The 14,929-nt window shown below is 37.9% G+C and overlaps 1 protein-coding gene across 9 annotated transcripts in view; it reads left to right on the forward strand.

Annotated features, from left to right (window-relative positions):
- ATP8A1 (ATPase phospholipid transporting 8A1) overlaps positions 1 to 14,929 on the forward strand; it is a 235,296-nt gene that overhangs the window by 165,911 nt on the left and 54,456 nt on the right. For all 9 annotated transcript variants that reach the window (XM_025290107.3, XM_025290109.3, XM_025290108.3 and 6 more), the window contains 2 exons: positions 14,497 to 14,680; positions 14,772 to 14,882. In XM_025290107.3, the coding sequence (XP_025145892.1) occupies positions 14,497 to 14,680; positions 14,772 to 14,882 (295 nt within the window). The remainder of the gene's footprint in view (positions 1 to 14,496; positions 14,681 to 14,771; positions 14,883 to 14,929) is intronic.

Genomic DNA, 14,929 nt, shown 5'->3' on the forward strand with positions numbered 1-14,929 from the left:
CTTAATACCTAGCAACAGGAATCCCAGGGACGGGGGAGCCTGGTGGGCTGCCATCTATGGGGTGGCACAGAGTCGGACACGACTGAAGTGAGTTAGCAGCAGCAGCAATGGGAATGCTTGGCTCTGATATCAGTTCAGTCAGAATTGTCTCATTGCTCCAAACCAGCTGAACTAGCGTGTACTCCCAGGCCATGGAGGAAGGCTGCTATTTCCCTACCTTAACACCTGCACTTGGCATTCCTTATTTTATAACTTTGCCAATTTGATGTTTGAAAAGTAGCACTTTGTCTCAATTTTTGTTTCTGTGATTGCTAGGGAGACTGAGTAGCTCTTTATTTAACCATTTATCTCTCTGGATTTCTGCTTTTGAAGTGCATTCATTTTTCCTTTCATTCATTCAAGGAACGTTTTCAAAGAACCCATTATGTGCCAGACACCTTTATATGTGCTATAAACAGAGCAGTGAATGACAGAAGAAAAAAAATGCTCCCTGCCTTCACATTATAGCTGTTACTCAATAAAATAAATACACACATGCATATTCAAAAGGCAATAACTACTGTGTGTCTGTGAATGGTAATGATTTATTATATATTAGACATAAAGTCAGTGATTCTACTTGCTGTGAAGAAAAGTAACACATTGAAAAAGGTTGTGTGTTTGTCGCTCAGTCGTGTTTGACTCTTTGCAACCCCATGGACTGAAGCCCGCCAGGCTCCTCTGTCCATGGAAATGTCCAGGCAAAAATAATAGAGTGGGTTGCTATTTCCTTCTCCCTTTGAAGAAGGTTTTTTTTTATTGTGTTTCCTATATTTCTTTCTGCTTTCGTATAAGAATTATATGTGTGTTCTGGATATTGATTCTTTGTTGAGTCTAGACATGGCAGATGTCTTCTAATCTGGCTCTCTCTTCTTCTGTCTGTGGTACTCTTCCTTGAGCATAAATAATTGACCCCGAGACAGTCAAATTCCATTAGCTTTTCCCTTTATGATTTGTTCTTTGAGATAGTAAGAACTTCCCAATTACAAAGATATTCTCCTACATTTCCTTCTGTTAACTTGACACATTTATGTTTTTTGCATAGGTCTTTAAGCTTATTTTTAATGTATATTTGTGGTGTGAATGAGAAGGGATCCAGTATTATTCATTTCTACATAGGAAGCAAATTCTCCCAATACCCAGTACTGAACAGTTTTGGGTTCAGTCTCAACACTGAACAGTCCATCCTTTTCCTTCTATTTATAATGCCGTATGATCTGAAACTCAAGCTCGGGAGCCAAACTTTCCAGGGTTCAAGTTCAGACTCCACCTTTTATTAGCTAAATAACACACTGCTTAACTTCTCCAGTTCAGTTTTCTGTATCTTTGAAATAGAGATAAAGAGGGAGAGGATATATGTATACATATAGCTGATTCACTTTGTCACACAGCAGGAACTAACACAACATTGTAAAGCAATCAAACTCCAATAAAATAAATAAGAAAAACAAAATAGAGTTAAAATAATTGTTCTTATAGATTTATGAGGAATGAATAGGTTAATATACTCGGTGCATTGGTATCTATTATTAAAATTGTTTCTCTTAGAAATCCTATCAAATTTACTTTTACATCATTTCTGATAAGAAGAATATAAAGATTTTTCTCTGAGTAGTATGGACTCTTCTGTGCCCTAAATTCTATACTAATATTAAAATTGCTAACCTGGACTTCTTTTGTTTTATATGGCCTTGTCTTTTTTTCCCTCTAAATCCTCTATCTTTCTATATAATGTAGTGGCTAAGGATGCTGTCCTGTCTAAATTTACACTGCTTGGTGCTTAAAATTCTCCAAGCCAGGCTTAAGCAATACGTGAACCATGAACATCCAGATGTTCAAGCTGGTTTAAGAAAAGGCAGAGAAACCAGAGATCAAATTGCCAACATCCGCTGGATCATCGAAAAAGCAAGAGAGTTCCAGAAAAATATCTATTTCTGCTGTATTGACTATGCCAAAGCCTTTGTGTGGATCACAATAAACTATGGAAAATTCTCAAAGACATGGGAATACCAGACCACCTGATCTGCCTCTCGAGAAACCTGTATGCAGGTCAGGAAGCAACAGTTAGAATTAGACATGGAACACCAGACTGGTTCCAAATAGGAAAAGGAGTGCGTCAAGGCTGTATATTGTCACCCTGTTTATTTAACTTATATGCAGAGTACATCATGAGAAATGCTGTGCTGGAAGAAACACAAACTGGAATCAAGATTGCCGGGAGAAATATCAATAACCTCAGATATGCAGATGACACCACCCTTATGGCAGAAAGTGAAGAAGAACTAAAGAGCCTCTTGATGAAAGTGAAAGAGGAGAATGAAAAAGTTGGCTTAAAGCTCAACATTCAGAAATCTAAGATCATGGCATCCGGTCCCATCACTTCATGGCAAATAGATGGGGAAACAGTGGAAACACTGGCTGACTTTATTTTGGGGGGCTCCAAAATCACTGCAGATGGTGACTGCAGCCATGAAATTAAAAGATGCTTACTCCTTGAAAGGAAAGTTATGACCAACCTAGACAGCATATTAAAAAGCAGAGACAAAAAAAATAAAAATAAAAATAAATAAAAAGCAGAGACATTATTTTGCCAACAAAGGTCTGTCTAGTCAAGGCTATGGTTTTTCCCGTGGTCATGTGTGGATATGAGAGTTGGACTATAAAGAAAGCTGAGCGCCAAAGAATTGATGCTTTTGAACTGTGGTGTTGGAGAAGACTTTTGAGAGTCCTTTGGACTGCAAGGAGATCCAACCAGTCCATCCTAAAGCAGATCAGTCCTGGGTGTTCATTGGAAGGACTGATGTTGAAGCTGAAATTCCAACACTTTGGCCACCTGATGCAAAGAGCTGACTTATTTGAAAAGACCCTGATGCTGGGAAAGATTGAGGGCAGGAGGAGAAGGGGACAACAGAGGATGAGATGGTTGGGTGGCATCACCCACTCAATGGACATGGGTTTGGGTGGACTCCGGGAGTTGGTGATGGACAGGGAGGGCTGGTGTGCTGCAGTCCATGGAGTCACAAAGAGTTGGAGATGACTGAGTGACTGAACTCAACTGAGTATTGAACTCTGGCTTTACCACTTACTTGCTATTTTATCTTAAGCTATGTAAATCTCTCTGTGCCTGACTGCCCTCATTTGTAAACTGGCAATACTAGTAACCAATCTCATATAGTGTTCTTCTGAGAATAGAAAAAATTAAAACAAGTAAAGAGTTCAAAACATAGTGAGCAAATAAATGTTATGTTAGCTGTTATTATGAAGTGTATCTCTTTTAAACACCATATTGCTGAGTCTTTTTGTTTTAATAATGGAAGAATCTCTGTCTTTTAACACATTGTTGACTGAGGGATTTTTTGAAGAAACTAAACCTGTGGCCAGCAATCAGTTATGTAAGTGAATACTGAAAGCTCTGCAGTCAATAATATTTGGGTAACAAAAGACATGTTAATTGCCATGGCAAATAAAAGGTGAAAAGGTGGTGACCGATTTCCTCTTCCTGGGCTCTAAAATCACCGCGGATGGTGATTACAGCCATGGCATCAGAAGATGATTGCTTCTTGACAGGAAAGCGATAACAAACCTAGACAGTGTATTGAAAAGCAGAGACATCACTCTGCCAACAAAGGTCTGTATAGTCAAGGCTATAATCTTCCCAGTGATCATATACAGTTGTGAGAGCTGGACCATAAAGAAGGCAGAGTGCCAAAGAATTGATGCCTTTGAACTGTGGTGCTGGAGGAGACTTCTGAGAGTCCCATGGACTGCTAGGAGATCCAACCAGTCAAGCGTAAAGGAAATCATCCCTGAATCTTAAAAGAATCAACAACAACAAAATAAGATATGTTGATACATCTCTGGTCAATAAGTTGTCTATCAGTGAATTTAACCCATTTGTACATATTATATTTATTGCCATATTCAGCCTTATTTCTTTAGTCTTATTTTGGGTTTTCCATTTATTATGCTTTTTATTTCTATATTCTCCCCATAACTTCCACTGTGTGAAACAGATTTTCATTGTTGTTGTTCAGTCACTAAGTTGTTTCTGATTCTGTGAGCCCGTGGACTGCAGCACGCCAGGCTTCCCTGTCCTTCACTATCTCCCAGAATTTGTTCAAATTCATGTCCATTGAGTCAGTGATGCCATCCAACCATCCCATCCTCTGTTGTCCTCATCTCCTCCTGCCTTCAGTCTTTCCCAGTGGCAACATCTTTTCCAGTGAGTTGGCTCTTTGCATCAGGTAGCCAACGTATTGGAGCTTCAGCTCCAGCATCAGTCCTTCCAGTGAATATTCAGGGTTGATTTCCTTTAGGATTGACTGGTTTGATCTCCTTGCAGTCCAAGGGACTCTCAAGAGTCTTCTCCAGCACCACAGTTCGAAACCATCAATTCTTTGGCACTCAGCCTTCTTTATGGTCCAGTTCTCACATCCGTACATGAGTACTGGCAAAACCATAGCTTTGACTATATGGACCTTTATCAGCAAAGTGATGTCTCTGCTTTTTAATACTCTGTCTAGGTTTATCATAGCTTTTCTGTCAAGGAACAAGTTTCTTTTAATTTCATGGCTGCAGTCACTGTCTGCAGTGATTTTGGAGCCCAAGAAAATAAAACCTGTCACTGTTTTCGCTTCCCCATCTATTTGCCATGAAGTGATGCAACCAGATGCCATGATGTCAGTTTTTTAAATGTTCAGTTTTAAGCCAGCTTTTTCACTCTCCTCTTTCACTCTCATCAAGAGGCTCTTGATTTCCCCTTTGCTTTCTGCCATTAGAGTGATATCTGCATATCTGAGATTGTTTTGATTCCAGCTGTGAGTCTTCCAGCCTGGCATTTCACATGATGTACTCTGCATACAAGTTAAAAAAAATTTTTTTAGCTGGTTTGAAAGCTTTACAATCTATATCTGTACTGTGCTGATTATCTCTAATGTTCTGATAACCATACTTGTGCTTATTGTCTGTGTGTATTAAAGTCTTTCTTCCCTTCCCTCATAGAGACAAAAACTGAAGATATTAAAGTAATTTTGTACATGCATCCAGGATTAGTCAGGTTACTTATTTTGTAAGTAATCTACTTTTTCTCTCATGAGGCTATAGAAATATTTCTTAATCTTAGTTTAACCATAATATGTCTGGTGATAGGAAACTTTTTTCTTACATTTTGGTGCTATATTAATATAGTCATTTCAGTCTAAGGAGATATATATCTTTAATTCTTTGAAGTTACTCATCATTCTTTTCATTTATCCTTTTTTGTTCTCTTCTTGGATTCCCATTATATATGTGTAGTCACCTTTTTTCCTTCATTTAATTTTTCTCACAATCTATCCTTTAATTTCCTGGTATCTTTTGGGAAATTTTTTAATTTACACTTTCAGGTTATATCAGTTTCCTATTGGTTTCTTTATTTTAGCAGTTACATTTTTATGTAACATATTTTTAATTGGTTCTTCTTTATAACTGCTTATTTCAGTCTCACATGTCCAGTATCTTCCCATATCTTTCCAGGGTTTTTTCCCCCTCATACTTCTTTTAAATTCTTGTTAGGTTTGTTTTTACAAGTTCTGTTTTCTTATAAGTTACTGTATTTCTTTGTGTTCATGAGCTTCTCCTGTCTTATAAATATTCCTGTGAAACTGTTTTTCCCCATTTGCCCTGTGGGGCAGTAATATTCCTTTCGGAGGAAAGATGAAAGCTGGGTCCTAAGTTGAGGCAAATTTGGAAGAGTTCAAATAGGGTTCAGTCTGAGCTTAGGGAATCCCTATTTTACCCCAGTGTCTTTACCCAAGCACTGCTCTTGTTAGAGACAGCCACATTCTGATGGAATTGCCCTAATGAGGTAACAATCAAGGGTTCTCAGCACATCCATAATATTGGCACCTGTCCCTGCCCTGGCTTCATGCCCTGAGGTTGACCAGAAAGGTGTGACTTTCTTCTTCCTAGGCAAGAGTTTAGAACTGTCCTGAGGTTTTAACTTTAGAACCTTGGAGATAATCCTGAAATTGGCATGTTTTGTTTCTCACATTATTTTGTGGACTTTGAGTTTCCAGAGATTCTAAGCCTAAGCCAAAGTTCACAGTTGCAAAGAGAGAGGAACCCCTTAGCTCTATCCAGCCCAGTCTCAGCCCCGTCACACTGGTCACCCCAGGCTTGCACAGGGCGCCATAGAGAGGGTGGAAAGCTTTCCCCACCTGATTGTTCTCTGTGTCCTCTGGCACACCACTCTTTCTCTCCATGCCATTTATCTGCTGATAGTCATCCGACATTTCCTGTTTCCCCAAAGGACTCTCACAGGTTTTGTGTTGACAGGTAATTGTGACTCTGAAATCTAGTGAATTCCTTTTTTTAATTAATGGCATCATCAGGATTTTATTCCAGTGTCTGTCGGTACCATCTGCTACCACATGTTCCATCTTCCACTAGGTCTTTCTGAGAGAAGGTTCCTTGGAGAAGCCCATCTACATAGGAGAAAATTCAAAAACAAGGGAGTGGGGAGGTGGAGGAAGGAAAGAAAGACGGGCAAGCTGATTTTATTTAAGTTTAAAGAAGCTCTAGCTTCCCAGATGGCTCAGTGGTAAAGAATCTGCCTGCAACATAGGAGACGCAGCTCCAGTCCCTGGGTCAGGAAGATCCCCTGGAGAAGGAAACGGCAACCCACTCCAGTATTCTTGCCTGGAGAATCCCATGGATGGAGGAGCCTGGTGGGCTACAGTCCATGGGTTCATAAGAGTTGGACACGACTTAGTGACTAAACAGCAACAACTAAGATGCTTCAGCTCTTCCTTACCTACCCAGAGTCATGGGAAAAGGGAAGAGAATCAGTGCCCACGTGGTCTCCAAACAGATCCAGTGAATGGGAGCTGGGGCCATTGGTCTTACCACTCTTGAGAGCAAGGTCACCATCGGGCAAAGCATGAAGGGGGAGGGCAGTCATCCTTCTTGAGTAGATGTGCTTCCCAGTGGAAAGCCCACCAATGCTATCATGTGAGGCTCCTAGACAGAGGTGGCTGGGCCGGTCCCTATTGGAGAAACTTCCGTCTCCTTGTAGCAAGAGTCCATAGAGAAACCACTGTCTATAGGCTCTTAACATTTAACTTCTGGGTCAATAGCTCAATAAAAGTCCTTAAGTTAATATCTCTTAGGGGCAGAAGGAGGGTTCTGATATCTACTCTCTTTTCCTTTCTTCTCCTTATATTCTTCCATAGAAATGTCACCATGTAGTAAAGGAACTGAGTAAATGGACATTTTGCCAAAAAAGAGAAAATAATCTCATCCATGATGCCAAGATTACAATTCTTATTCATATTTGACAGTTCACAGTTCAGAGGCAGCCTATTGTATATTTAGAGTATAGAGGAACTAGGTAATGAATACTGGATTCTTCGTGCTTTCTCAAATTGAAGGTTATAACAACCCTGTGTTGTCCAATAATGGTTACCATTTTTTAGCAAGAAAAGTATTTTTAATTAAGACATGTATATATCTTTTGAGTAATCCAAATTAATATTTTAAGGCACCACTACTGTATAATTTTTTGATTCCTGTTGCTTACAGCAGTCTGCTATATGCTAAATACAATGTTAGGTCCCAGATAACTGGATAGATGGATGGATGGATGGATTTCTCTTTTTTTTTAATGAGCAGTACCACTGTGGACAAACTGTCCTATGGTGTGAATACTATAATAAATATTTCTACTAGTAAGTATCTTCTTTTTAGTGCCTTTTATAAGGTATATTTGCCAGTCAATAGTTCAGTGTGCCTATACACACATACATACATGCATATGCAAACATATATTACTGTCAATGTGATCAGTCATTATTTAAAATATCTGAACCATTGAAACTGAAGGTTACTTATAACCACATAATTCCACAAAAGAGAAGTTTTACATCTAAAATGCATTACAAAAGGAATTAAAGATACTTTCCTTTTGCGTCCTGTGGCCGGGCTGTCTGTATTTTGTTTCTGTAGACTGAATCCTTGAATTACAAGTTGCCCTTGATGGCTCTGACTTCACAGTGTATCAGCAGATGTTGCTTTTGGAGACTAGGAAAGCACTCACTCATCAGTCATTTGAATAACACAACTTTCTTACTTAGTAATGGGTGAATGTTTCATTATGTACCCTATGCTAAGAATCATTTTTAGGATTTGCTATATAAATGGCTGTTTTCATTCCAGTAATAAATTGATGGTGAGTTTCTGGAAGCACTGTAATGGTTATATAATTTTAGCATGTGTAGCCCAAATTATTTTTGCCATGTTTTAACTCCTCCTCAATTCAAAACTTTATAAATGAGCCTACAAATTTTAGTTCGAAGAAGAGTTAAGTTCGGTCTCATAAATTTTTCTCTTAGGTATTTTTCCTTTTGTAATTTCTTTATTAGTCAGCAGAATATGACTCAATGGGGAATAGACTGATATTCGCAAAGAGAAAACTTAGGAAGTTTGTTGCAAAGGAAAGTACAGCAGATTCCCCATTAATGATCCTGACCTCTAAATAGTCACCAGGAGCAGCTCTCTAGCTTCCTAAATGCAAAGGCTGTACAAATACAAGGTCATTATACAAAACGCTTCAGGATAATGAAGAAATACTGTATTCCTCCATGTTCTCAGTGTGTTTTCTAAATTTACTTTCTGAAAGCAACTTTATAGTAATTTTTAAGTTTACAATATGAGTTTTTAAGTTAATGTATTATTGGCCTAATTTTTAGTATATATAATAGGTTTTTCTATGTTATTAACCTAAATACACAGTACAGTAAGATAAATTATTGTACTTTTAGCTACCTATAAAAAGTCCTTTAAATATTCTTTATTATGTGACTGTATATATATATATATATATATACATGCACATATAATCCTTATCCATATTCCATTCTAAAAGGTGATTCATTTCGCTTATCCTGTTAAAAGAGTGCAAAATGAGGCTCACGTAAGATGGGCCACCGTATATACTTTCTAGATTAAATGGTAAAAATTTCCAGTACTCCAAACTAATGTTCACAGGGCAGTGAGAGTTACTACATAGCAAGTAAGAAAACTAATGAATAACACATGCAGAAACTGCAGCCAAGATAATATCTGAAGAGCATTCTGCACTCGGTGTACTGCTAGGTTGTATCGCAAAGGACCACCCTCTTTTTGTGGAGCCACAGGGAAGAAAACTGGACTTTACAGCACATGCTCGATGCGCAGTCCTTTTCCGCAGAGGCTCTGACTTCTTCCAAAGAAGAAAGAGCAACAGTGGAAGAGAAGACAACCATGGATAATTTAAGTACTGATGCAGACCCTTGGGTGGTGAAAATACATCTAGGGTAGAAAACAGAGCACTTTTATGATGTCTATGAGTTATGCATTGGATCACTATCAGTATTTATAAAATTTAGGTTTCATATATTCTCAACCATGAATTCATGGTTTCTGATAGATATTGGGAAGATTAACTAGTGTGGTAAGGTTGTTCCAGACTATTCAGAAAATTGTACACATATAGAAGCAAGTATATAAAAGTTAAGAAAGTAAACTAATGAGTGAAGGAGAGGACTTTTATATGGTGGAAATACACAGTGGAAAGGAAAGTATTCTGGAGAATTTTTAACGTGAAATTTAATGTATGCTATTTCTTTTACCTGACATGAACTCTCCTCTCCTTGTCAAATTCTGACTCATCAAGGGAGGCTCTTGCTACCCATGCTAACTTCTACATCCTCGGAAATTATTAAGTACTGACAAGTATATCAAAAAGCTTTCTGCAACACTCATTTTTAATGTCTTCTAATTTGGTTTTGCTATCTTGTAAAGGCAGGAGGAGAAGGGGACAACAGAGGATGAGATGGTTGGATGGCATCACTGACATGATAGACATGAGTTTGAGTAGGCTCCGGGAGCTGGTGATGGACAGGGAAGCCTGGAATGCTGCAGTCCATGGGACCTCAAAGAATTGGACATGACTGAGCGACTGATCTGACTGAATACCTCTTGTACCAAGAAATAATTTTTTAAATGAGTGCTGTATGAATAGTAGAAGATTGTTTAACTGATCTCAGCTTGACTAACCTGGGTCCCGTTAAACCACATCCCCTCCCTAAGACATGCTGAAGCCTGCCCACAGCACAGCATACCCAGGGCTGGAAGGACAGTCTTTAGTACATGCCTACACTTTTGCTTCCATGAGTTGACTTGGTGCTTACTAGGAATCCATGGGTGTTCATTCTTTAATCTATTTATTCTTATTGTACTTCTCAAAGTAATCATCACTTAGATGTTTCATAAGCCACCAAAAAATAGTCTAGCCAAAATTGTTGGTAGGAAAACCAAATATAATGGCCTAGAAAGACTTTTTGAGTTGCCAGGAAAACATTGCTGGGGACAAGATAACAATAAACTGGGGTGGATGGCATCATGACACTGTAGCTTCCAGTTAATGAAACAAGACATGGATTGTGCCTCAAAGTGAGGTTTCTGTAAGAAAAATATGCAGAATTTCAAACACAAACTCCTTTGCAGATTATGGTTTTTTGCCTAACATCAGAAGCTTGTACATTTATATTCTGAGTTAAATTTTATAAGGTATATATATTTTGTTTTATGAATTCTACTTAAACCTGATCTCTTTCTTTAGCAACCAACTACTATTTCAAACCCATCAGATACCAGAGCTTCTGCTGTTTGTTGAATCCTCTTCCAAGGATTGTCCTTCCAGTTGTCCTGTTTTATCTTGATAATGGAAGCAGATATCCTTACTTGTGCTACTTGCAATGTAATTTGGGTTGTTTCTCATTACATCTTTGCCTTTTCTTAAAGAAAAACAGATATTGTTCTTGCCTAGGGAATTCATACTCTGATTTAAGACCTGAGTTAGACATCCATGTTTGTTTTTTTGTTTGTTCAGTCTCTCAGTCGTGTCCGACTCTTTGCAGTCCCACGGACTGCAGCACACCAGGCTCACCTGTCCTTCACCATATCCCAGATTTTGCTTCGACTCATGTCCGTTGCGTCATTGATGCTCTCCAAGCACCTCATCCTATATCACCCACTTCTCTCACCATCAGTCTTTCCCAGCATCAGGGTCTTTTCCAATGAGTCAGCTCTTCACCTCAGATGGCCAAAGTATTGGAGCTTCGGCATCAGTCCTTCCAATGAATATTCAAGATTGATTTCCTTTTGGATTCACTAGTTTGATCTCCTTGCTGTTCAAGGGACTCTCAAGAGTCTTCTGCAACACCAAAACTTGAAAGTATCAATTTTTTGACACTCAGCCTTCTTAATGGTCTAACTCACATCCATATATAACTACTGGAAAAACCAATACAGACCTTTGTCAGCAAAGTGATATCTCTACTTTTTAATATGCTGTCCAAGTTTGTCATAGCTTTCCTTCCAGGAAGTAAGCATCTTTTAATTTCATGGCTGCAGTCACCATCTGCAGTGATTTTGGAGCCCAAAAAAATAAAGTCTGACACTGTTTCCATTTTTCCCTTTCTCTTTGCCATGAAGTGATGGGGCCAGATGTCATGATCTTAGTTTTTTGGAAGTTGAGTTTTAAGCCAGCTTTTTCACTCTACTCTTTCACCATCATCAAGAGGCTCTTTAGGTCCTCTTCACTTTCTGCCATTAGAGTGTTATCACCTGCATATCTGAGTTTGTTGATATTTCTCACAGCAATCTTGATTCAAGCTTGTGATTCATCCACCCCAATATTTCCCTTGATGTACTCTGCATAGAAGTTAAATAAGCATCCAGTATCTGGATGCTTGGGGCTGGTGCACTGAGACGACCCAGAGGGATGGTATGGGGAGGGAGGAGGGTTCAGGATGGGGAACACATGTATACCTGTGGCAGATTCATTTTGATATTTGGCAAAACTAATACAATTATGTAAAGTTTAAAAATAAAATTAAATAAAAAAAAATTTAAAAAAAAGAAGTTAAATAAGCAGGGTGACAATATACAGCCTTGATATACTCCTTTCCCAATTTTGAACCAGTCTGTTGTTCCATGGCCATTCTAAATGTTGCTTCTTGACCTGCATACAGGTTTCTCAGGAGACAGGTAAGGTGGTCCAATACTCCCATCTCTTTAAGAATTTTCCAGTTTGTTGTGATCCACACACTCAAAGGCTTTAGCGTAGTCAATGAAGCAAAAGTAGATGTTTTTCTGAAATTCCCTTACTTTGTCTATGATCTAATGTATATTGGCAATTTGATTTCTGGTTCTTCTTCCATTTCTAAACCCAGCTTGACATCTGGAAGTTCTCAGTTCACATACTGTTGAAGTCTAGTTTGAAGGATTTTGAACATTACCTTGCTAGCATGTGAAATGAGTGCAATTGTGCAGTAGTTTGAACATTCTTTGGCATTGCCTTTCTTTGGGATTGGAATGAAAACTGACCTTTTCCAGTCCTGTGGCCACTGCTGAGTTTTCCAAATGTGCTGGCATATTGAGTGCAGCACTTTAACAGCATCATCTTTTAGGATTTTAAATAGCTTGGCTGGCATTCCATCCATAGTGTTGGTAAAAATCCTCAGCCAGTTTTAATTTGGGGATATTAAAAATTGTGATGTCAAGCAAAGAAAGCAGTGGTTAGTTGTAATAGTCATGAAGAAAAGAAAACAAAGTTTAGTCCAGCTTTTTTCTGATGATTCTCTAAATCATTAATATTAGTTCACCATGCAGAGATTTATCCTTTATTATACATTCAGCTTATGAAAAAAAAAAAAACTTGTGTTTCTCAGCTCCATTGATTCCATAGTGTGACTTCACAATGTATTTGCATTGTGAGCCTGTAAAGTTGTAAAGGGAATTTGACAAATGTTTTCAAATGCTTTGCTCTTTTCATGCCCATTTCCCATTTGCTTTTTAGATCATTTCTTGGTGAGCGTTCTTTTTTGACATTTACTAAATGTCAGCTATAGTTCATATTTGAAACATTGGCCTAGAGCCAGTGGGCTGACCAATTTATAATAGCCTGTTAAGAAAAATTAAATAAAATGTGAAAATGAAAATTGCTTCAAAGAAAAATGAGAGCTAACAGTGGAAAAGCCCGTTGATGATGTGATACTCATCCATTCCTTCCCTGTATTCACAGTTGTGTCACTTTGTAGTGTTGCCAGACTCTGAAAGGAAATTCAGAGAAAGAATTAAAAATAATTCTTTCATATAGCAAGCATTTATTGAGTACTTATCCTGGATCAGCACAAGTAATACAAAGATGAGGAGACCTGTTCACTCTGCAGGCAACTCACACTCTAACACAATGATTCTCAAACTTGAAATAAAGACTGAATCTGTTCTTGGCTAAAGCATTTAAGAAGGGACAGCTGGGCCTCCTGAAGGCACTTATTTGAGCAAAATACCCACTGCTAGGAATTTTTCCTAAGGAAATAATCAGGAAAATGTGCAAAGATGTATTGAGTCTCAGAGCAATGATCTTCATTTCTAAGTAGGCTAATAAATGGTTTACCAGATGTTCCAGCAGGTATTTACTGCACTTAACCTTGATAAAGAATTTAGCTCTGGGTTATTTCTTTTGCTCACTAACATTGTCTCTATTAGTTGTTTCTCAGTAGCTCATTACTGTCTGAATAGTTTGCTGAGCCAGATCACTATTCAGTTTTCCTTTCTTTCTGTCTAAGCACCGAGATAGCATGGATACTAGATTAAGTTAATCATGCAAATAAATATTTTGTCATCGAACTGTAATTTTTGTCGGGTTTTAAGTCTATGATAAGTTGCTTCAAAGTTTATATTAATACCATACAACTTTAGTATGGATGCTGGTGTTCTCTATTCCTGACCCACCTTTATATCAAAGGATGCTTGATTCTACTTGGCCATTGTCAGCAGCTTTAGAAAAGAAACAGGCACGTGAACTATGTAATCAAGTACTTGGTATTTTAGTTGATTCACCCAGGTGTCTGAGAACAGGTAGGGAAGGTACCCAGTTCCTTATTATTTATTTAAATTGTTTAAATGTATAAGAATCATCTAAGATCAGCTTATGGAGGTCCAAAACTTTAATTTTCAAGGTATAGTAGAACAATTGGTATTTGAACTATCATTCAACAGCCTTTCTGGCTTTCTTTCTCATTCAAAAGTGAAGAATCAGAAATCTTGATATTATTTGTTAGGAAGTAATGGGATTTCTGAACACAAATGTCATCTTTTAACAAATTTATGCACACATTCTGGGAAACTAATATTTAACAAGGCCATTGTAGCTTCTATCTGTCACCTAGAGTTTTGCTTCTGTGACTTTATTTTTCCCTTAAAGTGGCAAACCAGGCTAACAGAGATTTAAACACTTAAACGTAAGACTTTTCCATGATGATTCTTCAGAGACCTATTCATTTAGCTCTTCTGCTGCTTTCATTCTTCAAGACAATGACATCTTAAAATTCCTTTTTTCAGAAAAAAAGTGATAATTTGTTGTTATTTAAGGGTTTCTCCTCTTCAAAAATCTGAAGTTGTGGAGATGGTTAAGAAACAAGTTAAAGTCATAACACTCGCCATTGGTGATGGAGCAAATGACGTCAGTATGATACAGACGGCACATGTTGGAGTAGGAATAAGTGGCAATGAAGGCCTTCAGGCAGCTAATTCTTCTGACTACTCCATAGCTCAGGTAAACCATCATTTCTGCCAAACACACCATTCATCTTTGTCAGCTGACACTATGAAGAGGAAAATGTTAATTTTTTCCATTCTTATTTTAGTTCAAATATTTGAAGAATTTGTTGATGGTTCATGGTGCCTGGAACTATAACAGAGTCTCCAAGTGTATCTTATACTGCTTCTACAAGAATATAGTCCTCTATATTATCGAGGTAATTGCAAGTTAAGTTTAAAAATCCTTGTCATTTGCATATATATT

The sequence above is a fragment of the Bubalus bubalis genome, chromosome 7 (assembly GCF_019923935.1).
Source record: "Bubalus bubalis isolate 160015118507 breed Murrah chromosome 7, NDDB_SH_1, whole genome shotgun sequence".
NCBI lineage: Eukaryota > Metazoa > Chordata > Mammalia > Artiodactyla > Bovidae > Bubalus > Bubalus bubalis.